This window comes from Tiliqua scincoides, chromosome 12 (assembly GCF_035046505.1).
Source record: "Tiliqua scincoides isolate rTilSci1 chromosome 12, rTilSci1.hap2, whole genome shotgun sequence".
Classification (NCBI taxonomy): Eukaryota; Metazoa; Chordata; class Lepidosauria; order Squamata; family Scincidae; genus Tiliqua; species Tiliqua scincoides.
In genome coordinates, this window is record NC_089832.1 from 1,470,972 (window position 1) to 1,497,337 (window position 26,366).

At 51.2% G+C, this 26,366-nt stretch overlaps 1 protein-coding gene across 3 annotated transcripts; it reads right to left on the reverse strand.

The window, feature by feature from the left end:
- Window positions 1-585: 585 nt before the first annotated feature.
- On the reverse strand, window positions 586-15,761 carry GDPD2 (glycerophosphodiester phosphodiesterase domain containing 2). Of its 3 annotated transcripts, none has more exons than XM_066640074.1 (16): window positions 15,690-15,761; window positions 10,618-10,750; window positions 9,765-9,868; window positions 9,567-9,660; window positions 8,082-8,141; window positions 7,689-7,787; window positions 7,221-7,314; window positions 6,637-6,782; window positions 5,317-5,399; window positions 5,081-5,231; window positions 4,455-4,670; window positions 3,197-3,348; window positions 2,729-2,876; window positions 2,507-2,589; window positions 1,934-1,962; window positions 586-1,425 (listed from the first exon to the last, which is right to left on the reverse strand). In XM_066640074.1, exons 2-16 carry the CDS (start codon window positions 10,717-10,719, stop codon window positions 1,373-1,375), a joined length of 1,614 nt encoding a protein of 537 aa, XP_066496171.1. In that variant the 5' UTR covers window positions 10,720-10,750; window positions 15,690-15,761; the 3' UTR covers window positions 586-1,372. The 3 variants fall into 3 exon arrangements, with proteins under 3 accessions (XP_066496171.1, XP_066496170.1, XP_066496172.1); XM_066640073.1 differs by lacking the exon at window positions 15,690-15,761 and adding an exon at window positions 15,267-15,334; XM_066640075.1 differs by lacking the exon at window positions 15,690-15,761 and adding an exon at window positions 12,341-12,517.
- Window positions 15,762-26,366: the final 10,605 nt, after the last annotated feature.

Consider the following 26,366-nt stretch of genomic DNA (forward strand, 5'->3'; position numbering starts at 1 on the left):
AGGCCCCTGTTATCCTCTCCCCTGTGCACGCTTGAAATTATTGATCTACACAAAAACAGGTCAAATCTTTCAACTTGCTGGAGAATAACAACCACTTTACTCAACCTCAGTGACAACCTTGTAATGAATTAAAGTGCAGGAAAGGAACTTTGATTTAAGTGAGCTGGAGTCACCAGCCCTGCTGTATAGAAAAGTCTCACACACAGGAACAAGCACTGGCAATCTTTACAGGCTTAGGCAATTTAAGCTCAGTATTGTAAATGGGCAGGGATGGGAAAACCCAGCATGGCTTGACTCGACTCAAAAGCAAGTTATAACAGGCACTTTCCAAGTTGCCCAATCACCCTTTAGTGACTCTAAAAGACTTGAGTCAAGCTGCCCCCCCCTTTTAAAAAGCCTACCACTGAAAAAACAGCTGCTGTAGAGATGTGTGTGTGTGTGTGTCATCTCTTTACTCACTCCCCTGGTGTCCCCGTCCATCTGTAAACAGGGTGGGAGAGAGCTGGGAGAGAAGGGTCACAGGCAGCAGGTACAAGGCTTCCAGCATGACCTGATCATTTGCAGCTTTATGCAGAAGTAGTCCCACTGAAGTCAGTCATTTCATGAGGCTCTCCCCTCCGCACCAGCCATGGTGGCAACTGTGATTGCTATGAATTCCCTCCCTCATTCCTGCCTTCTCCCCTTCCCTTGGCTTTTGTTGCCAATCATAAGGCAAGAATCACCCTGGGCTGCTACTCCTGTTCTCCTTCAGCTAATGAAAATATCAGAATGATCACCTGTTCCTTCCTTCTTCTCAGAGACAGGAAAAGAGAGCCCAGGCCCACCTGCCTGCATTCACTGCAAACATTAACCCTTTCCTGGCTCCTGGCTGGAACTTTGCCCTCTGTCCTAAGACACTAACCTTCAGTGTGGACACACATGGACACAGACACACACACTCTCCCTTCTCTCCAGTGAAACAAGAACAGCAGCTTCCAGTGTTTCCACGCCTGTGCAAGGTACTTTATTGCCCACTCCTCCTAACACAATTTTTAAAAAGAACTGCCACCCCCTACAGCAAGGAGAACACATGGGCTCCCATGGAGCAGAATCCAGATCTCTGCCTGAAGTAGTACACATGCAACGGGGAAGCACAGTCCTGTGCCTTTGCAGCAGCTCCAGAACCTGAGCTAAGAATGTACCTATTGAGCTGCTGCAGTCCGGCCAGTCCTACTCAGAGGCCATGTGGCCAACACTCTTCTTGGTCTTGGTGAGTGATGGCCGTGGTAGACGGGCAACAGGCCCCAGCAACAGCCAGACTCTGGCCCCAAACCAGTCCCAAAAGGGGTCCTGAAACAGCAACAGGAATCCTCGTCCTCTCCATGCTCCCCCATCACTCGGACATCAGGCTGTGGATCTTTGTCAATAGCACGACCGAGTCAGAACCTGGAAGCAGAATACAGTGGAAGTCAATGCTTCCTCAGGCAGGCTGCAGTCTGAGGCCTTATCCCACACAGCTGCATCCCTGTATTTTTTAATTATTCATGGCACTAGCAATGAGGGAGGGCAGCTGTATTCAAGAGAATCTGCTGTGTAAGCCCGCAGTAGCAGAATTCCACCTTCATGCAGTTAAGGACACAAACCAGCGATTAGGTCAACTGTTAACCTTTTTTAGGTCACAGGCCCCTTTGAGAACCTGATGAAAGCATACACAAGTTATGTGTCCAGTTCAGGCTACCTTAGGCCCATCCATGGCCCTCAGCTAAGAACCTCTGCTGTTGAAGGATGTGCTCAATGGATTTCCTCCCCATTATTTGTCTTAAGTGTTTACTAGCTGTCTGTTCAGTTTTGCAAACGAGTCAACCTATATGCACAACACTATCACATCCACTCCCAAGAGCACACCACCACATGGAAGAGAGCAGACGTCTTTCGTGCTAGACAGGCTCTTTACCTGCTGACTCGCTTTTCCGGTTCCATCTCCTATAAAAGATGACAAAGAGAAAGTGTTATTTCAGGGATGGGTGTGCTCTTCTCTGCTACTCCACCCCACTGGTGCTTGGGTGTGGAGGAGCCAGGTCGATATCCAAAGGTGGAGGCATAGAGGGATGAAGCTCTGCTCTCAGTTCCAAGAAAAGAAAAAAAAAAAGCATTCTGTGGGGTTGCAGTGTCTGGGCCAGCCACTAGCACATTTACCACACCTTCTTTCCACTGCCAGTGGTGGCAGGCCAGGGTCCTGCTTATAGCACAGCAAGATGTGCCATACAAATATAAAACTAGGAGCCACAAGCTAAGCAGGGTCAGGCCTGGTTAGTACTTGGATGGGAGACCGCCTGGGAATACCGGGTGCTGCAGGCTTATACCAGAGTCTTTCGAGACTGAAGGTTGCCAACCACCAGGAGCCACATTGGAAGTCTCCTTGGTATTGACAGGTGCTCAGGAAGACAATGAATCCCCATCCCGTGCTTGAGGGAGAACAACAAGAACAGTTCCTTGGAGCCAGGACTGCTGCTCATAGTGTACTCACTTCAGCAGCAGGAAGGCCCAGATAATCAGCAGGAAGGAGACACAGTCTGTCACAATCCAGATCATTTGGTACGTAGCGCGTGGCTGGGGACACATCAGGAAATGGAAGTCAGTGGAGCGATGGCACTTTGGCAGCCACTGATCTCCCAGGACAGGCACCCACACCGGGAGAGAGGCAGGCAGGAGGCATGGTGATGCCCTTGCCCAAGACTGCCTTGCTTACCAGCAGCCAGAGGGGGCGCTCCATCCCCTGCAGCACCTGGCAGGCGTTGGTGGTAACAGAGTTGGTTCCTGAACACCACAGGATTGAGAAGAGCCAGGGGGCATTCACCACGAACAGGTTGACCGAGATGTTGTCACGGCGGTATTCCCTAGAGAAGGAGTTTGAGGGTGTGCACGTCAACACTGGTGGCACAGTGTAGGAGGCAGCACAGACACTTCCCAGAGGAGAGGCAGTGGCCAAGACTCAGCCCCAAGGAGCTGCACATTCACAGTTGGCCATGCCTGATGAGACCAAAGTTTCAGAGGCTCTGTGTCCTGTGAAGACACTGCTTTAGTTCAGTCTACTTTTACAAGCTGTGGGGAAGAGCTATGCAGAGCCCCACTGCCCTACTCCCAGGAAATCCCATTTAACAGACAAGGGATAGGGTAGGGACTGGGCATGTGTTGGGTGACAGCACATCAAACTCACTGGATTTCTGCACTGCTCAGATTTTGGTAGGGCAGGTTCACATGCTGCAGTTCTTCCGTCTCATTGCTGAGCCTCTTCCGGCCATAGATCTGCTGGAACTGGGGCGCCTTCTGTTTCACCTGCTCCCGAAACTCATCTGGCAGCCACAAGATCTGGGGGGAGATGAGGTGCAGGGGGTGCTATTTCTGTTTCTTTGTCCAAGAAGCCCTAGGTGCAGGCCAGCCTTGTCCCTTGTCCCAATTATATCAGCATAAGACCCCAGTGTGCCCATCTTCAGAGTGTCACAAACAGTACGCCTTGGGGCCTTTCCATCCCACCCAACCATCTCCCCCCCCCATAAGAACAGTCCCACTGGATCAGGCCATAGGCCCATCTAGTCCAGCTTCCTGTATCTCACAGCGGCCCACCAAATGCCCCAGGGAGCACAACAGATAACAAGAGACCTGCAAGGCCTCCTGGGAATTGTAGTTAAGAACATAAGAACAGCCCCACTGGAGCAGGCCAGAGGCCCATCTAGTCCAGCTTCCTGTGTCTCACAGCGGCCCACCAAATGCCCCAGGGAGCACACCAGATAACAAGAGACCTGCAAGGCCTCCTGGGAACTGTAGTTTAAGAACATAAGAACAGCCCCACTGGATCAGGCCATAGGCCCATCTAGTCCAGCTTCCTGTATCTCACAGCGGCCCACCAAATGCCCCAGGGAGCACACCAGATAACAAGAGACCTCATCCTGGTGCCCCCCCCTTCTCGTTTTGCTTAACAAGCAGCCAGATGAAGAATTTGGGAGACTTGCTCATCACTGTGCAGTTTCGCTAGTCCTCATAAGGGCATAAACAGCTCAAACGGTGTTGCCTCACTTTGGTGCATCAGGCCCTTGATATCCATGCAGGATCCCCAACTCCCAGTAGATACCAAATTCCACGGATGATGAAATCTGGGGGGGGGGTACATGCTGGCAAAGCAGAAGTGCCTTTTAAAAGCATCCAGGAAGCCTTCTGAGGCAGAGAAGCCAAGTGCAACCTCCCTGCACCTCAGAAGGCCTGGATGCAACTGCAAGGCACTTCCAGTAGCGTTCAAAAGGTCCTCCGAGGCCCTCCAGTGTAGGCTTGGGATCTGCATTGAATCAAACCCATGGATTGCAAATGAGATGGGGACCCGACATTTGAATTTGAACCAGGTTGAATTCCTGAGCATCAGCCTCTCTCCCCCCTTGTCTCTCCCCCCCCCATGCTATCTCCAAAGTGACAGGTGCACTCACCAGCTCTGGTGCTATGCCCGACTGCAGAATGGTCTCCACGGTAATGTTGACTAGTCGCTCATACTGAGGGTCCTTTTCTGGCCGCAGGTCAAACATGACTGACATGTTGTGCCTGCTGGCCTTGCCCAGGAGCTGCTCCAGTGATGGGATCTGCTGTGCCTGGGCTAGGGTCCACTCTTCGAGCGAGAGGCTCCGGGCCATGGGGAAAGGGCGCTTCTGGGGATGGGAGAGGAAGCAGCCAGTGAGACCTCTTGCACCAGCCGCATCTCTCCAAGCCAGGTGCAACAGGCTTTGCCCATCCCTATGGGGGGGGGGGAAGAGATAAATATTCCAAAGTGTATCCATTCCGCCACTCCTCTCTCTGCTTTTTGCAGAGGGTTTAATGTTTCTCCTGGAGATTTCCCCCAACTGCGGCTACTTGGTCTGGTTCCAGTCAGTCAATGGATTGGAATGAAGGAGAATTTCGTTCCTTATTGAAGGCAGGCTCTGCCCGGCCTCCCCATCAGCCACCCAATTCATGCATGCTGAGCTGCCAGCTTCAGATAACCTATTCACATCTCCCCTCCACACACAGTCCAAGTGGACTTGCCTGGGGTTCAGCGAGCCACACCCCCTCTGCCCCTTACCTCCAAGAACCAGCTGCCAGCATCCAGCTGCTGCAGCTCAGTCCAGTTGAAGGTGCTGGCATTGAGATGGGCCTGGGCGGGAAAGACCTCTTTGACGTTGGTGGTTCGGGAGAGGCGCTCGTCGTGCATAAGGAAAGGGACTCCATCAGCACTGAGAGGGAGAAGAGAGTGCTTGTCCAGGCAGAGACCATTCATCCTGCCTGGAGAGGACAGGGATTTTCCCATCCGCTGCTTACCTCACCAGGACATCCGTCTCAAAGACACTCACACCACAGTCAACTGCCTTCTGGAATGACATCAACGTGTTCTCAGGTGCAAGCTGGAAGGAGAGAGATGGACATCACAGCAACTGGAGAGATACAGATACTTTTTGGTGGGGGTGCCAGAGCCGCTCCCCCTTTTGGAGGACAGAAAGTACACATCACTTCAGCGACTTTGGATCACCTGCCACTCTGATTACTGGGCAGCAGACTTACTGGTGAGAGTTTTAGTGCCACTGTCTCACATATACTGTGGCAATGCAATTCACATCTCATTGAATGAAAGGTTAGGACCATATGAAGCTGTTTTTCACTGAGTCGGATCACTGGTCTGCTTGGCTCAGCCATAGCAGCTCTTTGGATTTTAGAGAAGGATCTTTCCCAGCAATGCTGAGATGCCAACAGGGAACTTGCGACGCTTGCTCCACACTGAGCTGTGGACACCTTGCCTTCAACAGGTCATGACGGATATACAGAACCTCCATATTCAGGACCTCCAGGGTGGTGGAAGTGGCACTCTGAAGCAAGCTTTAACTTGCCCCCAAATCACCACTCCTACCCACAAGAAACTGTCCTCTAGTCGAGGTCCTAAAATTGTGCTTGGCAGTAGCCTGCAGAGAAATGAACTCTTGGGTACAATGGCATGTGGACATCTTTTGGCCCATCAGCAAGGTACTGGGGAGGGGAAAGGGGCAGGACTGCACTCTGCCCTAGGGTCTCCTCTGCTTTTGCCACCCTCCTGCTCCTGACCCGGAAGTAATTGCGGTGACATCATTGTCACCACAATTACTTCTGCGCAGCTGCCTCCTCTGTTCCCCCTTTGTTTCAAAGGGGGAAGGAAGGAGGCAGCCCAGGCTCCGACAGAGCCTTTTGCACCACATCTAAGTGGTGTGAAAAGCTCCATCGGAGTACTTTGGGGCCGCTGGAAGCAGTGCCCTGGACAGAGGCAAGCGTCTCTTCCAGGAGGCAGATGGCGCTCGCCTTCTGGGCACCGCTTCCAGTGGCCCCCAAAGCACTCCAATGGAACCTTTTGCACCACTTAGAAGCAACGCGAAAGGCTCCATCACAGCCAGCGAAGTGGCATGCATCCCCTCTGAAATCGGAGGAGGCATACGCTGCCTTAGGGAGGGGTTGCAGTGCTGTCCCCCCCAGTGCAGGGCATTTGCACCCCTTGCTCCCCCTAGGAACACCACTGACGGCCCCTCTCTGGCCATCTCCTCAGTCCCAGTTCCAAAGTGTCTCTGATCACTCTGCTCTTCACCGTGCCCAGCAGAAGAGGTGGCACTGGGTACTTACCATGGGAGCCCCACGATGCCCAAACAGGGCTGGCTTGGGAGGCAGCTGGTTGTGCTCCATGAGACAGGGGGAGTCTATGCCCAGCGGGGCCACATACAAAGCGACTACTGCGCCCAGATACAGCAGCAGGAGAAGCACCTTGAGAGCTGCAGAGATGCAGGACAGAAAACACACACGAGATCTATAATGGCAGGTGCTTTGCCAGAGCCCTGAAGGGGACCTGCCAGTCTCTCACCCCCCATCCTTGCAGAGTCCTTCTGGACAAGCTTGCCTGCAACCATCCTGCACCTCTGCCAGAGGGCCCCCCCCCCAAGGCATTCTAGCCCCCAGCCTTCAAGGGAGGTAACTATTCAGAGCAGAGGTTAACAGACCAACAGTGCCACCTGCTGAGCGCTAAAGAAATAGGCACACAACACACTTCAGCTTGTTATACTGTGGCTCAGCAAAATCCAGTAGCTGAATGAACCCAGAGACACATTTTAGCAGTGCAGAAGAGATGGTTGATGTCTGCTGAAAGACCTTGAATGACTTCTGCATGTAGAGGGAATGAGAAGCCAGAGCAGAACGCTTTGGTCTCCCTGTACCTGAATGGGAGGTGCGGTAAAACCAGCTGGCAACTGGCCAGGCAAGCAGCGTCACACCCACCACAGCTCCGATGTGCAAGAAGGGGCCTGTCGCCTGTGGAGGAGAAGAGTGTTATCTTGGACTCTTCAAGGTGTTGATTCCAGACTGCAGCATGGGAAAGGGGGAGGTACGAACAAAGACCAGTGCCTGGGAAGAGGCCAAGACTACAATGCAGGCTCCACAGCTAGGCCGTGCCAAAGGGAAGGGGCGTGAAGAAAAAGGCCAGAGCCACAGCCAGCAAACAACTGCAAGTCTGTCCTGGTTTCCCTTGTTACTGCAAGCCAGTGCAGCTCCCCAGCAAGTTAGGCGAGGCACAAGAGCCAGTGCCCAGGTCACGTGGCAGGAATCCCTTGCATGCAAACAGCCCACAACATGGTACAACTTAGAACATCCATGTCACACAGTCAGCCACTCTTGTGGAATCTCACCTGCAGGGAGATGTGGGCACTTTCCCACTGCTCTGCCCACTGGATTTCCAGTCCCACAAAAGCTGCAGCCACCCCAAGTGCTGTCAGGATCAGGAGACCCTAGAAAAAGGTTGGGGGGGGGGAGAGACAAGACACATACATTATCCAGTGTCTAGGAAAGATAGGCAGAAAAGCTATCTTAAGAGCTTTTTTCCAGAAAGAGGAGAGAACAAATTGTCAGTCCTCTCAGCAAGGACTGTGCCACTTCAGAGTTCCATACATCTGCATAACCCACATGGTCTTGTCATAATTCCATCATACAACAGAAAGGGTGCAAGAAGCACATTTCATAACACGTGAAGCAGCCCTGGGAAGCACAGGGTAGAGTCGGAACTGCACTCTGGGCCAAGTTACCTTGTGCAGCCAGTGGAGCTTCAAGGGCTGGTGGCAAAGCTGAAGGCAAAGTGCTAAAACCTGCAACAAAAGTGAGAGAAGCAATGACGTAAGTGCCTGCTTTTCCAGGGCTTGCAGGAGGAGGACAAGGACTATGTAAGGGAAAAAGTGATGTGGACTCCGCTCAAAGCCAAAATCCTACATGGAGTTCACTCAGTTCTGAGCCAAGACTGGTATGAGTTGTGAAGAGGGAGGCACATCCACTTCTCCTGAGATTTGTTTTTCAACTTCCAGCACCATAAAAACATAAGAACAGCCCCACTAGATAAGGCCATAGGCCCATCTAGTTCAGCTTCCTGTATCTCACAGCGGCCCACCAAATGCCCCAGGGAGCACACCAGATAACAAGAGACCTCATCCTGGTGCCCTCCCTTGCATCTGGCCTTCTGACAGAGCCCATTTCTAAATTCAGGAGGTTGCGCATACACATCATGGTTTGTACCCCGTAATGGATTTTTCCTCCAGAAACTTGTCCAATCCCCTTTTAAAGGCGTCCAGGCCAGATGCCGTCACCACATCCTGTGGCAAGGAGTTCCACAGACCAACCACACACTGAGTAAAGAAATATTTTCTCTTGTCTGTTCTAACTCTCCCAACACTCAATTTTAGTGGATGTCTCCTGGTTCTTGTGTTATGTGAGAGAAGTGCTAGAGAGCTGTTCCCCCCCCCCCTTCTAGCACATTTGGGTCACATTTGTTTTTGAGTTCTAGCACACTTGCCATGCTAGCAATCTGTCGGTTGGGCTTGAGGCTAGAAAGCCTGGTGGCCTCCATGAATAACACAATTATTAGCCTTCCTGACAGAAGACAAGTAGAATTATTAGTTGACCTGAAAACATATAAATGACTATGTGAAGGTGGAATTTGTTCAGTAACCTATTGTTAAAATTTCTCGCAATGTATTTCTGAATTAACACAAGTCAGTTAACATATTCACAAATGCACACATTAATACGCAATTCTTACATAATCACTTCATAAACATAACATACTTAAATACTTGCACAAGTATATAATTTTCCAACTTTGGAGAAGTTCATTTTAATGAATCATGCTAGAGGCATGTTGGCCATGTCATTTCTGGCTATTTCCTAGCCAAAAAATGAATGCAGCCTTCATTTCACGAGGCCTGCCAGCTCTCAGGCACTGGGGAGCTGCAGCTGCTCTCTGTCCATTGAGACAGCCCGCACTGTCAGAGAACAACAGTTCCCAGGGTTCCTGGGTAGGGCAACTGTACCATTCAAAATGCTGTGTGTCGCATAGACATCACTTTGGCATCAGGTAGCAGACAGGGCAGAGCATGCTTGACAGATAAGCAGTCAAGAGCTGCCTTCAATGAACTCAGACTATCGATCCACCCAAGTCAGCATTGTCTACGCTAGATGAAAGCAGCTCTCCAGAGCTGAGCCAAGGAATTCTAGGTGGGAGCCTAGAAAGGAGACTGTACCAGGAGCAGAGATGAATAGGTGACCAGAGTCGCTGTTCCCGACAGCATCACCACCGACCAGTCCAGCCACCAGTCTGTCTTGCGGAAAATGTACCTATTCAACAGAAAGAGGAGTCATGAAGAGCAATGGCAAGACAGGTGTGGGCATGTGCATGTGCATGTATGCTTGGTGGGGGCACACTTGCGCTTTCTACTCACTCGTTGAGGTTGTGGAAGTCATTGAGAGTGACGAGGGCAAAGTAGAGCCAGGCCAGGGTGAAGAGGCACACACAGAAGAGGAAGAAGAACCAGGCACAGTCGCACTGTGAACCAAGGGAGGAGACAACACTGAAAGCTACCTCAGGGCCCTGCAAGAAGCCTTGACTGACCAGTGAAGGACATGAACTCTGCACACACTTAGAGGCATTCTTCTCTCGCTGCATCTTTGGCCCAATCACATCTGCAATGGGGACTGGGGCAGCCCTGGTGTGGCTGCACCTCTCACTGAGCTAGAAGCCGCTTGGCTTTGGCTCCCAGGACAGTCGAGGACCTGTGGCGAGACTGTGCTGGGGAAGAATTCCCACCCAGGCTCCAGGCAGGCCCTCTCTTTCTCATTCAAGCCAGAAAGAGCAATCTGTTCCAGGACCAAGATCCTTGGTACAGCTTTTCCCTGATCTTCAGGCTCGGGGAGGAAGGCAACATTGGTTTTTAGGTTCCAGTTTCTTATTTGGGCTCCTCATGCAGGTTCACACCCCTCTGCATGCCCCAATATGATTTGAACACCCCACGACTGGGAGACTGTTCCCTTGCCTTGTCTCCAGCCCAGGGTGTTGCTTCTGTCCCAATGCCTCAGAGGGGCTGAAGATACAAGGCCAAGGCAGGCACTGCATGAGGCTGGGAGGCAGGAAGTGTGCCCAGGCTGTGCCTGGACAGGGAAGGAGGGCCAAGCTTGGTACCCACTGCTCTACCCAGAGCCTGGCAATGTAATGGCTGCCCTGAGCAAGGCTCCTAATTTGAGCCAGGTCAGCCCTGCTGCCCATTCCCCAGTGTGTTTCCACCCCACCCCACTCACCTTGCTGGTTCTCAGCCCCTTCTTGCTGCGAGACCAGCGGCAGCTATAGAGGCAGAGCAGGCAGTTGATGCAGGTGTTGCAGCAGCCCCCATCCTTGGACATGGCGTGGGTGGCAGGTGGCAGGCCCCAGGCCCTGCAGAAGAAAGCAGGCAGGGAGATGTTCTTGGTACGGCCTGGCATCTGGGGCGAGTGTGCCAAGGGTGCAGATAAACCACTCTGGATGCAGTGGACCTCCAGCTTTCCCCCTCCTCTCACACGCCCATGTGCAGCTTGAACAGACACATTTTCAAGAGGGGAAGCACCAACTTCTCACCATTGTCACCTGGCACAAAATCAAGGGTGGATCCCCAGAAGAGGCCAATTCTCCTTGGGCATCAGGCCAATGAAAACCTGTGCAAGGGAGCCCAACCGGCCTCGGGAGACACGCCCTGGCCTCCCCACCCCAGATCTGCAAGTCAGAACAGGCCCATGATGGAAAGTGCCTCAGTCTGTATTAGCCCTATGTCTCCAGGGACAGACAGAGAGATCTGAAAAAGGAGGGTGTGACAAGGAAACCCACACAACTCCTCCTTCCCTTCCTGCTGTGGATTTCGTAAGAGGCTGCTCTGCTTTCTGTGCTGCACATCTTTTTGCTCCTGCACCTGAGCCCCTCCCTCCTCAAGATCACCAGCCATGCATATCCCTTCCAACAAACAAACCAGGAAGTATCCCACATGTTCTACAGCTCCATTGAGAAGAGTGGGAGACTGAAAACCAGCAGTGTGCCAAGGGAGATGTGTTCTCTGAACCAAGAAGTCCTAAGACTGCATCATGGCCACAAGGAGGCTGAGAATCCATGGCCTGAGCCACCCTCATGCAGAGCCAAAGCCCTGCACATTCTCACCACATCTAGAGTCACACCAATGGTGGAAGAAAAGCCCACAGTACCCCCCCTCCCAGTCCAGAAAAATGCTCCCCCAAAAAGCTAAGGGCCTTCTCTGAATGCTCCTCTTTGGGGCAACTGTAAGAGCCAGGATCAGGGCAAGATGCCACAGGTATTCTTGACCCCCACTCCATGACAATCACATTGGAAAAGACGCATGTGCCACCTGGCACGTGTGGCACAGCAGCTTTGGCTCCAGTTACGCACAGGAGGAAGTGGGTCTGCTTAAAACACGCGTGTAATGCGAGCAAAAGCAGCGCCGGCCTGGCACGCATGTCATATGCAGTGCCAGTGCAGACACCTTTTCCTGCTTGGAGCGCATATCCCCCCGGGCAGCGCCTCATGCGTGGGGCGGCTCTGGAGAGGCAAAAGGGCTCTAGCCCTACAGGAGCCTCTGGGCCCCGGGAAGGCGTCCCCACTGAGCCCAGAGCGGCTTCAGAGCCCAGTCCTATGCCCGTCTGCTCAGAAGTAAGCCCCATTCGAGTCCATGAGCTTACGCCCAGGAAAGCACGGCAAGGAGGGCAGCCTCAGAGCCAACCCCCTCCCCGTCTGCTCAGCAGCAAGTCCCATCACGGACAATGGCGCTTGCTCCGATGGCAGCCTCGGGTCGGGAAGGGCCGCTCCGGCTGCCCGCGTTCCCGGAGCGCCGCGCCGTCCGGGCGCCCCGCAGCCCCTGCGCAGCCCTCCCGAGCCCAGCGCGGCCCCGAAGGCGGCCCCAGGGGGAGGACGCTTCCAGCCCGCGCCCCCCCCGGACCCCCGAGCCTGGCCGGGGCGCGCCAGGGGCTCCGCTGCTGCTCGTACCTCGCCTCCCGGCCCGGCGGAGAGAGGCTGGCGGCAGCCGGAGCAGGGCTTCCCTCGGCGCGGGCGTCCCCGACGGTGCCCTCGCTGCGCCGCGCCGCTCTTCTCACCTGCCCACTTCCCGGCACGGCCCGCCGCGCGCCACCTCCGGGCTGGGCAGGGCTGGGCTGGGCCGGCCCAGGTGCGCCGGCGAGGGAGGGAGCCGTCGGGGGGGGGAAGGAGCTTTGTGCTGCCCCCTCCCTGCCAGCCCAGGCCGCCTGCTCTGCGGCTGCTGCTGCCGGGTCCTGGACGAGGGGAGTCTGCAGGCAGCCCACGTGCCCTCCAGCCGGACAAAGGACGGGGCTCCGGGCAGCCCCCTCCTCTGCCTGGCAGTCGGGCAGCAGGGGCTCCCCCGCCTAACTGCAGGCGAGGGCAGCCTTCAGAGACGGGGGGAGGGGGGGGAGAAGCCCTGGCTCTGAATGCAGCACTGGGAGGGGGCAGACACACCTGGCCAGCTGAGGGTCCTTCAGTGGCACTTTGGGACATCTGCTCTGCACGTCCAGGTGCCCGCTTCAAGCCCAGGCAGCAGGCACAACCCCAGAGGGACCTTCTCTGGCCAACCCCAGACAGCCACTGCCAGTCAGCCAGAAGAGAGCCAGGGGTTCAAGCACTTTCCTGCATTCCTATGGACGGCAGCCACCCCCCACCCGCTAATGGCTGCACCAGTCCTGGATTATAGGATTCTGGGGAGACAAGTGGTCAGAGCCCAGCCATGTGGGTGGAAACCCAAAGGCCTCTGGTTCTCTTTCAAGGTGGAGGTGATCAGAGGTCTCACCAAGGTGGCGGAACAGGCAGCACCCCTGGGGTGCTCCAGGGAGCGGCCTGTTGCAGTGTTCAGTGCTGATGCGCACTCCCTTTGCGCAGCACTACAGAGAGGTAGAACTGCAGCCGCCAAGAGTGCCATTCGCCCATCAGCGCATCAGTGCAGAAGGCATCTGGTCCTGTTGGCAACAAGGAGGACAGTTGGCGCCTGTCTGTTCCTTCTTCCCAGTTCTATAGCTGGGACTAGTTGCTTGTTTGCACATTTCAGTGTGATGAGGCAGTCGCCACACCACTGATCAGGGATAAGGCAGTGTTGTCTCTGGCCCTTCCAGGGTATCTGCTTTGCAGTGTTTCTGGTTAAGCAAGAAGAGGCCTGGTCTGACTCACAGTGAGTCAGATCCGTGAACATCCGTTTATGCACACGGGAAGCTGGCTTCATACCCCTGGGCCATCTAGCCCAGTGTCAGATCCTCCAGCTGGCAGCAGCCCTTCCAGTCCCAGACAGCGAGGGGGAAAGGTGCCTTTCCCAGTCCTGCCTCCTAGAGCTACAGCCCAGGACCCTCCTCCCTTGGACCAGTGGCAGCCTTGTTCAGAAGGCTGGGCACTGTGCAGGGCTGCCCAGAGTCCTCCTGGTGCCCAAGTTGGCACATAAAGCTGTTTCCCCCCTTATCTGGCAGCATAATCCACCCCCCGTTCCTCTGCAGGTACAGAGAGGAAGAGGGAAACTGAGCTGAAGAAGACACGAAGAGGAGAGCACCAGAGAAGTCTGCACAGTGTTCACGTGAACATACATCTTTGCTGGGAAACCAACTCATCCTCTGGTGGTGCCTTCAAAACTCGAACAACATGGATCAACTGTCTTTTCAAGAACATCTCAAGTGCAGCCTCTAGATGGCAACCTGGCCCTGAGAACTTCAAGATAGTCCCCCTTTTCAGCACTGCCTGGGTGCTTTCGGTGCCACAAGGGCCCCCTTTCCCAGGTGAGAGACACACAATTCTTACCCTCACACAGCCTTTCTGTCACTTCCTGTCTGTGGAGTCAGACCAATTCAATTAAGCTTCCCAGCCGCAGCTATGTTAATTGCAGCGCATTATTCTCACACCTGAAGCCTACAGTGCCTTCCTTTCAGTGAGGAGCTTTTGGGTTATTGTTCCTGGTGCAATGATAGGTTTCTGTTGTGCTCGGAGAAGACAATGCCGAGGTGGCAGCCATTTCCAAGAGGAATATAATTTTCCATCATAAATGCAGATGGGGCACCTTCCTTCACCTCCCTGCCTCTCAGACACTGCCAATTACTTCCCAGAGTTAGAGGAGGGGGCAATTAGGGGCCTATTCATATGCTAATCACCATCTCTTCATTGAAAAGTAGGCCTTCTTCATTAAAAGGAAGGGAATGCTTGAGTGCCAGCAATGAGAATTGATTAAAGTGGTAAATTGCATTTTTCTTTGAAAACTGTCCCATTCACACAATCATATCTAAGTGTGCAAAGATTAAGCACAAGCCAAGCACTTGGGAAAGCAGAAGTTTCCCAGACAGCCTGCAAGGGAGGAACTGCCTACCAAACACTGGGCTCCTGACTCAGTTTCATGAGCGAGTTCCTCTCTGACACACACAGGCTGGGTACGACCATTCATTGAGCACTCTGCTCATGCTCAAATCCACACACTTATATTACTCTGGATGACTCAAGCCATAAGGGCAGCAAGTCTCAAATTCTCCCAGGTTCCAGTGTATTCAGCACAAGTGCTGGGCACAGAACTTGGTATCCCGAGAAACTCACTTTTACTTTAGCAAATACTTCTGACACTACAAGTTATTAGTACTCAAGAGAACAAGACAGGTTTAAAAAAGTGCTGTAATGTGGGAATAACTCAGGGTGGGCAAGAAAGGCAAGACTATTCCCAGTGGTCAGGGAAAGCAGGGCTCCCTCTCACCTCCCCTTCTTTAGCAAGATGAAGACTCTGGAAATTCAGCTTCTCTTGGTACAAGATGTGGGCTATCTTAGCACAGCTTTTCCCCCCTCCTGGCATACACAGAGGCCTGAATGTTCTGTTCCGCTCCTTTGAGCCAAGCCAAAATACCTTCCATTCAGTATTTCCAAAGGGAAAAGAAACACACACACTCACAGGGTCAACTCCATGCCCTTCTCTCCAAGAGTGACAGTCTTTGTGCTCCAGCAGCGGGAGGAGGGAGGGCTCTGCCTAGCTAATCCAGACAGACTTCCTACCCCCCTGAAAGTTAAGCTTACAACAGTCTCTCATTTGCATTTATCAGGGCATTCATGCACTGCAGTCACAGAGACCAAATAGCTAATAAAGGAGGCCGGTACTTCACCCACATTGCTTGCATACCTGCACACATCCCCTACAACAAAGCCTTCTCCAGCAAGCATGGCAGAGCCTGTATCCCTTGAACAATTAACCTCTCAGGATCAAACCAAAGTCTTCCTAGTGGTGCCAAGGAAGGAAAAGCAAGGCCCCTGATTTCTTAGCCACATACTGCATGCATTATGTGTACATGCAAGAGAACAGACTCAAACTGATCCTTACCAGCTCTATGGAAGAAGGGGAGTTAGAATAGCCTTACAGCAGCAGCCAAGACCTCTGCAGAGACCTCTTTGCCAAATTTAAAGGTCAGCCCCCTTCTGCAAGGCATGATGGGAGGCAGTCCATATAGCACAACTAGAAGGTGCACTTTCTTTGTCTGATGCAAGAGGTTTTCTCCCAAACATGAGAAAAGCTGCAGAGTATTTGTGCCTCGGTTTCTGAACTGCATCTGCCGAGACTTAGTTTTAAGCCACCAATCCCAGAGGCCTGGCTGAACAACATTTTGAAAACTGTATCCAACTACTCAAATTGCAATCAGTACAACCATTTTTTAAAAAGAGCACTCAACCATCACTGGAATTGACCTGTCACCAAGTACAAAATATTGCTTCTTACTCCAGCAAGACTCCTGTGACTTTAGCCACAGTGCAGCAGGCAGAAATATGTTAGGTGAAGCTTACCCTGTTGCTGCATTTCCATAATGGGAAAAGCCCCACCCAGCTGGATTGCTGCCTGTTATGCAGATAAAAAGGATCCAGGAAGGAGGTTGCCAAGCCGTTTGGCTCTTCCTGCTAAGAAGAACTAACAAACCTTAATGAAGGAATGTGGGTCCTGCAGTAGTAAGACTAGCAGCCCAATCCTATCCACACTTTCCTGGGAGTAAGCCCCGCTGACTCTAATGAGACTTACTTCTGAGTAGACATGCATAGGATTGGGCTCTGAGTGTTTCTACAGGAAGGGCTTCATCTGTGTTAGCTTTTCTTGAAACTGATCTTACAGTAAACTGCAAGGTGATTAGTGTTCACATATTGCAGCTGAGTAGCTTGCCTGAGGCCACCAGTGACTCCACTGCAGAGGTGAGAGTCAAAGGGGAGGGGGAAATCTTGATTTGCAGCTAAGGCTCTTCGCCCCTGTGCTATATCACCTCTCCAAGAAGAGTCCTGGAGTAATGAGGCAGTTGGTGAGGTTTATGGGAGTGAGGGTAAGGTAGTGGCTAAGGGACTGAGCCATAAATCCAGAAGTCCCTGGTTTTGCCACAAACGAGCAGAACGTGTGCTTTGCACACAGAAGGCTATGGGTCTAGCCCTTGGCATCCTTGGGTAAGGCCCAGTGGAAAGATCCCTGCTGGAAACGCACCCACACTGAGCCAACATAAGAACAGCCCCACTGGATCAGGCCATAGGCCCATCTAGTCCAGCTTCCTGTATCTCACAGCAGCCCACCAAATGCCCCAGGGAGCACACCAGATAACAAGAGACCTCATCCTGGTGCCCTCCCTTGCAACAGATCAAAGCTCTCACGCAACAGTAGCCGGTTGCTTGTGTACAGTGACTGCACTGTTAGAAGAACTGTGATCTCATCTGTGTTTGGATTCAGGGAACAAGATCATAAAATTGCTGACTATAAGTACCCTTTCCGTGCGCGCGCGCACACTGTGTAGTGCTGGTGAAGTTGGATCTGATTTCATTTCTGCAGCTTTTCCCCAGGGAGGTGAGGAAGTCTCTTAGCAGGGGTTTTAATTTATTCTGGAAGAAGCTTTACAAAAGGGCACTTACAAAGTGTGTATAATAAGTTCCAGGTTCATACTGTACTTGCTCTTTTTGGAAGACAAGCTTGCTCTTGGCCAGGCTGTGCAGGTAAAACCAGTAGATGGCACTGAAGAAGTCAGAGTTCCTGCTTATGTCAGAGCCATAAAAGGTGCTGGAGTCAGGAGGAGAATTTCAATGAGTCCCTTAATGTGAAACTGTTCCTGGAAAAGCAGAAGCTGCTCTGGCTGCTGGTTTTCAGAACAGGACCCATTAGGGCTGTTTCTCCATCATGGCAGAAATGCACATTTTCAAGCAGAACTCTTTGCCACAGGAAGTAGTGATGGCATCTGGCCTGAATGCCTTTAAGAGGGGATTGGACAAATTTCCAGAGAAAAAGTTCATTACAAGTTACAAGTCATAGTAGGTATGTGCAAGCTCTTGGTTTTAGAGGCAGGCAGCCTCTGATTGCCAATGCAGGGAAGGGCAACGGAACGCAGGTTGTGTCTGCTGTCTTGTGTGCTCCCTGAAGGATTTGGTGGGCCACTGTGAGATACAGGAAGCTGGACTAGATGGGCCTTTGGCCTGATCCAGCAGGGCTCTTCTTATGTTCTTATGACCTGAGATGTGAACAGTGGGTCTTACATTGAATCAGTGGCAGTTTTCATAATGTGTTTCTTGTATCTTCCCTGAATAGGGGAACTGAATTGGGCACTCAATTACGGGCAGAGCACAGCTCTGCACAACAGTGAGTGTGTCATGTGTGCCTGAGCATCGCTGTGTGTACGCAATTTCCCAGCATCTGGCTCTGCCTCCCGGCCAGTTCTGCTTCTGCTTTGCATTTTGAGCCAACTCTAGTCCTCTTGGCTAGTCTCCCTGCAAGCCTGAAACCAAACCCTGCACATCTTCAGCTGTCATTGGGAAACTTCTCTCTAGGGGAATCTTGCTATGCCCAAATATTTGTGGCGGCTGGAGTTGATTCTGGTGGAAACTGCAGGGTTTTTTTACTCTGCTCTCTGCTGTCAGGATTCTTTTGCAAAACTTTTTTTTTCCATTTTCATTTGTAGAAGGTAAGTTGGGCTCAGTGGCTAGTAAGCCAAGGAAAAGGGTGCTGCAAACTAGCAGGAGAGCTGGAGAGGTACTTGCTGTGCTCCGGGCTCTCAAGTAGTTTTCAGTCACAAATGTAGGCTGGTCCATTGCTTTGTTCGGCTTATGGTCCCTCGTGGTACAGATCCTTAGTGGTCCTGGAGGTGGAGACCCCAGCAAAGGCCACTCATCTTTCCCCTTCCTCAATTCAATGGTGTTTATATGGTTAGGGTAAAAAGAGAGTGCAGTTCAGCCAGCAAACTCTGAGTAAGAGCAGAGAGGGCGGAGTTACCTGAGACAAACTGGAATGGGATGTTGGGAGAGAACTTGGTGCCAAAGCGCTGTGGAGAGAAGGGGAACTGATATGACTTGTTGTTGCTTGAAAGGAGTGCTCTGATACCAACTTTCACCTGATGCTCCACCTATATATTGGTAAACCAAGCAAAGATTGCAAGGATACTGTAAGCAATTATCCGTCACCTTCTCAGTCTACTTCACAGGTGTGCCTCTCACAGGTTTGGCTGAGGTTCAGGGAAGCACAGACACATACGGAGTCTGAACACCGTGGCTGGGCTGAGCTGCCCTCCTCTGCCAGAGCAAAGTGTGCTGCCCATATGCTCATTAGCATCTGTTAGTTCACTTAAGAGGCTGAGATTAACAAGAAGAGGCAGGAAGCAGAGAAGGGAGAGGGGCTTGTTTAATTCAGGCCAGGAAGCAGTCCTGACGCGCAACATATCACAACATCATTTGACATTTTCTTCTAAAACGCCAGGTCTTGACACACAGAGATGATCTTTTGCAAAGGTGCTTCTTTCCTGGCTCATCAGTTTGGTCCAGCAGTTTGGCTCTTGTGAGGATGATTGGGGGGGGGGGATCATTTACCTCCTCCAACTGGCAAAGGTGAGAACTGTTGAGAGATCAGATGAGTGAAGGTGTTTGGGTTCAAGGGGAAGGGAGTCTGCTGAGCTCCCTCTTCCAAGGACACTAAGCTCAAGAGCACTGGAATTACATGTGCCCCTCCATTCCTCTCCAGGGCTGGCTTTCAGCCAGTTGAACCAATTGCTGCCAGTTTGGCCCTGTGCCTGAGGGTCTCCTGTGGCAGGGTAAAAATAAAAAAGATATATTTTTACTAAGTCATTTCACAGTCACTGAAACAAGTGGTTTTGTAACTACCACTTTTGTAACTACCACAAAACTACCCATTTTGTTTGTTTCCTTGCAGGCTTACATGCATGTGTTTAATATTAAAATGTGCTTTGATCCATTTGGGCCATTAACTCACATGCACTTTTTAAGTGCACATTTCAGTTGCTCTCCATTCTTCCATAGAGTCATATATAATAAACTTTTTACCTCCAAGATTCTATAGGCTTTGGCTGTGAACTTGACTCTGCCAGAAATGTTTCCAATCAGTCCTTGCAGCTCCAAAGGTTGGCCCCGCTCCTCCCACCCTTTCCACCACCACAGAGGGCAGCAGGCAGGCCTGTGGCTGGAAACATTTTGCAAATGGTTTCCTCTGTTGTGAGCGTGTTTTTCAGTTATGTACCAAGTGTGAGTATCATTTTTCTATAATTGACCATAAACTGAGTGATACGGTCTGAGCAGCACCAATGGAGGGATCTCTGATGGGGACAATTCCTGGAGGAGCATTCTGGCTTCAAGGCTCGTCTCACATTCAGCCCTACAGCAAGCTCTCTATAGTCCTGACCACCGGCAGGCTTTGCTGGCCTGTGCCTCATCTTAGCCAGTCTACCTCTGGAATAGACCCATAAGCCAGCGTGAACCAGGCCTCTGCCAATATTTCCTGGTCTGGCTGGTCTGTCCACCAATGGAACTCGGCTCTTCCACAGAAGGTCATAAGAACATAACATAAGAACAGCCCCACTGGATCAGGCCATAGGCCCATCTAGTCCAGCTTCCTGTATCTCACAGCGGCCCACCAAATGCCCCAGGGAGCACACCAGATCACAAGAGACCTCATCCTGGTGCCCTCCCTTGCATCTGGCATTCTGACACAGCCCATTTCGAAAATCAGGAGGTTGCGCATGGCTTGTAACCCGTGAAGGATTTTTCCTCCAGGAACTTGTCTAATCCCCTTTTAAAAGCGCCCAGGCCAGACACCATCACCACATCCTGTGGCAAGGAGTTCCACAGACCAACCACATGCCGAGTAAAGAAATATTTTCTTTTGTCTGTTCTAACTCTCCCAACACTCAATTTTAGTGGATGCCCCCTGGTTCTGGTGTTATGTGAGAGTGTAAAGAGCATCTCTCTATCTACTTTATCCTTCCTGTGCATAATTTTGTATGTCTCAATCATGTCCCCCCTCAGTCATCTCTTTTCTAGGCTGAAGAGGCCCAAAGCCCATAGCCTTTCCTCATAATAAGGTGCCCCAGCCCAGCAATCATCTTAGTCACTCTCTTTTTCACCTTTTCCATCATTCTCTTGTTATCTGCCGGGTTATGTGGGAAGGAGAGAATGAAGCTATCTTGGCCCAGCACTCTTGGTTGCCTTCTTTGAGCCTGCCTGGGTTTTGAAAGTGATTGTGGATGCCAGAAGAGTCTCCTGGGTTTGTTCAGTTATTTTCACTTCCGAAAAGAAACTGCCTTGGCACAGTCCTGAGATAGCCGTTGTTTTACTTGCAATTCTCCATTTATTTGGGGGATACAATTACCTCCCCTTCTTTACTGTTAATGGCACAATTAATTCGCGATAGTGACAAAATCCACAACAGTTTGTAGTGTGTTTTCAAGGAACCGCAGCTGGCTGGCTAGGAGTAGCACTGAGTGATGAGGGATGTTTCAGAATGCTTTGGGATGGTGGTGTATTGATCTCTGTGGACCATTGGTCCACAGAATCAGTGGACCAGGCAGCTTCATAAGATTTTCAAGACATGTAAGGAAGTGATCCAAGGTTACCAGGCAGTGCTTGACAAGCTTGTATACACAGCAGCTTGGAAATAAAGATCATAGTAGGGCACTCAATAAAGAGAGTCAACAAAAAAAGCAGAAATATTTATTACACAGCAATAAGACTTTGGGGCAATTCCAAATCCCAGGTTAATGTATCATCTTCTCAGGAGGGAGGTAAAGAACTCACAGCTTGATGGAACCTCTGCCTGAGAGTGTTTAGCATTTCAATCCATCATTAAGCAAAACAAATAATTCCAGTGCTGTTCACCAGGCGCACAAACGGCCCTGTCCCCTTGCACAGGAGTCCTTAAAACAAGGCCCTGCTGGAGAGATGAAACTGTGGAGGCTGCAAAGGCCTGTCAGTCGCTCTGGAGAGTTGCCAGGGCCTTAAATTACAGAGATTAGAGAACTGAAGCTGTGTGATGAGCTACTGCTTCTCCCCAACAGCAGTGCTTGCTTCAGAAGCATCAGATTATTACATTGATTTCATCCCCCTGAATTCAAGCAAACATTTGTGCTTGATGATGAAGTGACAATTTCTTATGCAGGGATTATGTTGCTTTTAATAAGCGACTTTTCATTATCAGTTGATTGCAGTCCTCCGGATATTAAAAAAGTTGGACATCATTTTAAAGTTTTGGTGCCATTGTGAATACCCACACTAACAAAAGCTGTTATTTAAGGGCAGAAGCTCAGTAGTGTAGCTAAAGGGGGGCAAAAATGGTAAGTACTGCAGGTGCTGCAATGTGCCTTGTAAGCTGCCCCTCCCACTTGCCATCTGAGCCAGTGAGGGGGAGTGGCCACTTACACAGTGCATTGTGGCACCCTCAGTACTTACCATACTGACCCCCCTCTAGCTACACTACTGCAAGGACTGGGAGGCTGTGGGTGCTGTCAATCAACCTCAGAAGAGCCTCAATGCTAAGGCATTTAACTTGGGGGGGGGGGGGAGTAGAGAACTCCCAGGAATAATATACAAAATATTGTCTTTAATGTTTTATGCCTCTTGGAGTTCGCCCTGTAACCGTCAAGGGGATGCAGCAGAGAAACTCAACTAGTTATAGCCACAAATACCTTAGAAGAACTTCACTGAACTGAATGCATAAACTTAACTATATTTTTCCTGTGAGGTATGTATATACTGTACTCTTGCATTCCCAGCCCTGCTAGTTGAGAGGCTGCCTGCTGGGGACTGAACCTGCCCCCTTCTGGTGCAAAGCAGGGGCTCCCCCACTCAGCTATGGCCACATCCCCTTTCCGCATCTTCACAGAAACTTAAAAGCGGCTTTTAGACCCACATCCTTCTGAGTTCTCTCTTTGGTCTGTGTGCTGATAAAATAAAGCCTGAGTGTGGTCTGCAGATACTTGACTCAGCCACTCTGGGCACATGCTGGCATTGGCTGGGCAGATGAGCCTCTGGTCTGGCCTTCTTTGTTGCAGACCATCCAGTTAACCTGTGAGCCGCTCTGCTCAGTGGGGCCATCAGACACCTGCTGTCTTCACTGTACACAGCCCAGCAGGCCTGGCGGTGATTAGGTGTCTCTGGCACTGCTGGGAGGCTGCCACCTCTTTCTTGATTGCCGCACTTATTCCTCTGCTGGAGAGCCGCCAGGTTTGGGGCATCTGATCTGCCTAGCCTTCCTGCACAAAGTCTCAGAGCCAGGCTCTTCCAAGGTCTGCTGGCTTTTCTGCAGGTTTCTCTGCAGGAGGAGGATGCATGCCTACATATGGAACTGGCTGGTGTGAACTTCCACTTTGCAGCAGCCGAAGTCGCACATTTGTATGGACAGATGCACGTGCCGGTGCGTGACGCAGGAGGAGCGCAGAAAGACTGTGGAAGCTGAAAGGGGAAAATCCCTCCCCTCTTTGGAACAGCAGCAGGTTCACCTCCACACCATAACCTGGACCCCTCCAGCCCCCTTGTCCTCCCGTCCTCCTCTCCGCATTTGGTCACAGGACAAAGTGCTGGGTCTTCTCACCCTGCTGCGAATTGTCTTCATGGCCTGGTTTTGCTTTCTGTGACTTGTTGGTAGTGTCTGCTTTGACCGAGCTTATTCATGGATAAGCCGCATTGCAAATGAAAACATGGATGGTCAGGGTGTTAAGAGTCCAATGGAGCAAGAATCCCCCTGCCTCTTTCTGACGTGGGCAGACTTTATAGGGTCATCTTCACTTCTGGGCAAGCAACCCTCAGAGTTGAGTGGCACTGAGTGTGCCAGGACCCCTCCATTCTCCCTGTGAACAGCAGTGCAGCAGCTGCAGCCAAGGCAAGAACAAGAGAATGGGGGGGGGAATTGCCTCCTCCTGCCCTCCCTTGCCTCGTACAGCTGCTGCACCACAAGCAGCAGAGCCCATGAGGAGGGTAAGGCACTGTGTCCTGATGTGCAGTGTTCTCTTCCTTGGGCACCAGCAGTCCAGGGTGACCAAATGACTGAACTGGAATCTATATGTACAAAGTTATTAAAACTACTGTGAAGAGGAGGCCAGTGGCTTCCAGGGTGCCTTCTTGCTGCAGCTGAGACTCGTCCATCTGGTGCCGGAGACCTTCTTCCTCTTCACGGTCCTGGGGCTTGCAGAGACACGAAGCTCGCCCTTGCAAGGACCATTTGTAATGGGTTTTAGCTGGAACGTTCCATGACCGATGCGGTCCTGTAATTGCTGCTTCACCCAGTGCCGTCTACCCCTACCTTGCATGATTAAACGGTCAGACTCAAAACAAGATGCTGCAAAACGATCCGAGGCAAGGGATGGCTGCGCTGCGCGTGGAATGTCACTTGGGAATGCCAGAGCGTGTGACGTGGCGTGTTTAGAGCACCAAGGCCAGCATTCTGCACTGTCATGTGATTGGTTTTAAACACATGATTGCACCACTTGCTGCCTCATAAATCTCTGGGCAATGGCACACTTTGCTGCTGTTGCAGTGTGCAAGGCACTTATCCCCCTGTTTTCTTAGGGTCTTGCACATTGTTGTTCTTCTGTTTTGATTTTAGTGGGGGGGGGGGGGCAGGAGCCTGTGCACATCTGCTTCTGCTTCTTCCTTGGGTTGCTTCCATGCTAAACCCTTTCTCCAGAATTGGTGAGGCCAGTTGATGGCACTGCCAAATAGTTGCCGCACTGACTCAGTACCATGTCCGTATCGGAATCAGGATTACTTACCCTTGTGATGTCGCACCAGGTCTCATCACTGCGTGTCTCACACAATACACTACATTCCAGAGGAAGCTGCCCAGGGGATCGAGGCAATCATGTTCAATGCCAGGAAGGCAGATCTGGAAAACCGGAGTAGAAGTCAGCACAGTAAACTAGAGATACTGAATGTTCCACTATGGAGAATGCTGCCATCTTGGTCTCGTGGGAATATATGATCAAAAGAATGACCACCTTAGTACCTGCTTATGACACCCACTCATAACGTGAGCAGCTGCCTATATGGATCCTGCAGTCTTTGCTGGCACCCATTACCAGAAGTGACCCTGAACAGAGGAGGGAGAGCGCTGTCTCTTCTGGTCCGGGAGGCACAAAGGGCATCAGGTGGAGCTTCAGGATCTTAGGTAGTGCCAAGTTAACAGTTTGACCAAGGCCTGAAATGCCTCCAAGGCCAGACTTCCCCTCCTAGGTGTCAACTCCCTCCTGAGCCAGCAGTCTCTCCAAGGGGCAGCACTCTGTCCTGGAGCCTGTGCGTTCTTCCTCTCCATCCAGGCCCTCCTAGCCTGCTGGGCAAACTGGCATGCAGGAACTGGAGAATGTGAGGTGCTGAGTATGGATGGAACCAGTTCCCCAAGAGGGTTTGGGTACTGGAGCTTCCTTGTCTGGGAGCTCTGGTTCCAGGATTTCTTGACTGGCAGGTAGATCATGAGATGCATTATATAAAAAATATACTCCAGAAATCAAGATGCAGTGCAACAAAAACCATACCAAATTTTTTGGTGCCGTTGCATCAATGAATCTTCTTCCTTGACTACAAAGCTTTGCTGCTGCGATCAGTGTAAGCTGCAGTCCTTATAATACCCCTTAACCAAGTAATTAAAAGAAAGGCAGATCTTTTCAAACTACTCAGTGTGTTTTGTAGCCCACGAAGGAAGTGGTCCGGAGGTCTCCTGCGTCTGGAAGAGGAAATAAAATGACTTCTTGGCCCTAGGAACAAATCGGTTCTGTTCACGAGGCCAACGGATGCCCACTGCCGTGTGCCTGCTGTTCTCCTGCTCCCTTCACTCTCTGGGCTAGAAAAGGAAGGGGAGTATCCAGCGGAAAAGGAGAGGAGGGGGTGGACTAGAATATCTCACTTCCTCCTCCGCTTCATGCCCTTCTTATTTTTCCCATCCAAGGAAAGGGGGGCAGGGAGGACCAGCGGAGGGAGCGTCTGACTTGCTGCTGCCATTTTGGCATACTGCCTCAGAAGCGGTCTGGGGCTATCCTAGCCTAACCTGGAGACAGCTTAGCTGAATCCCACCCCCAAAAGCAACCATAAAAGAAGACTTAAGACCACAAACTTTGTATCTGAAGAGCATCTCTCTCTCTTTCTCTCTCTCAGGTGAAAGAAAGGAGTCACTTCCGAGGCAGGCAGGTTGGCTGAGTTTTGTTTTTTTTCAAAACACCGGGGCACTCAAAGGTGAGAACCAATTACTTGCTGAGTGTTGGAGCCGTTCCAGCTCTCTTGCGAACGTTTCAGACAATTAGAACCTATTTTGGTGCCTAGAAAAGCAATTTCTTCCATATCAGCCCTTGCTATTAGAAGCACTTCAATGCTAATTGAAAATATCTCTTGCAATAAATACTCATGAAATGCACCCACAGCACCGGAGAAGACGCTTTCTGCAGCTGTCTCTTTCCCCCTGATCTGATCTTCTCCCACCTTTCGCATTCGAGACAGTTCTCCTTGTTTTGCCAGGTCAGTTATTGAATCGGTTGACCGGGTTTGTGCAAGTACAGAGAATAAATGAGCTCTTAACATAAACCACTCTCTATTATGTTCAGGAAAATCTAAACCACCACCCATTGTCCTATCGCCTTGAAGGGTCTTTTGATATTTTTATTAACATATATAGTGTTTATTTTATTTATATTCCACAATCTGTAATATAAGCAAAGCAGAGTGTGCTGCAGGAAAGAAAATCAATTAAAAAACAGGAAGGGCTGAAAAAAATATACAACACACA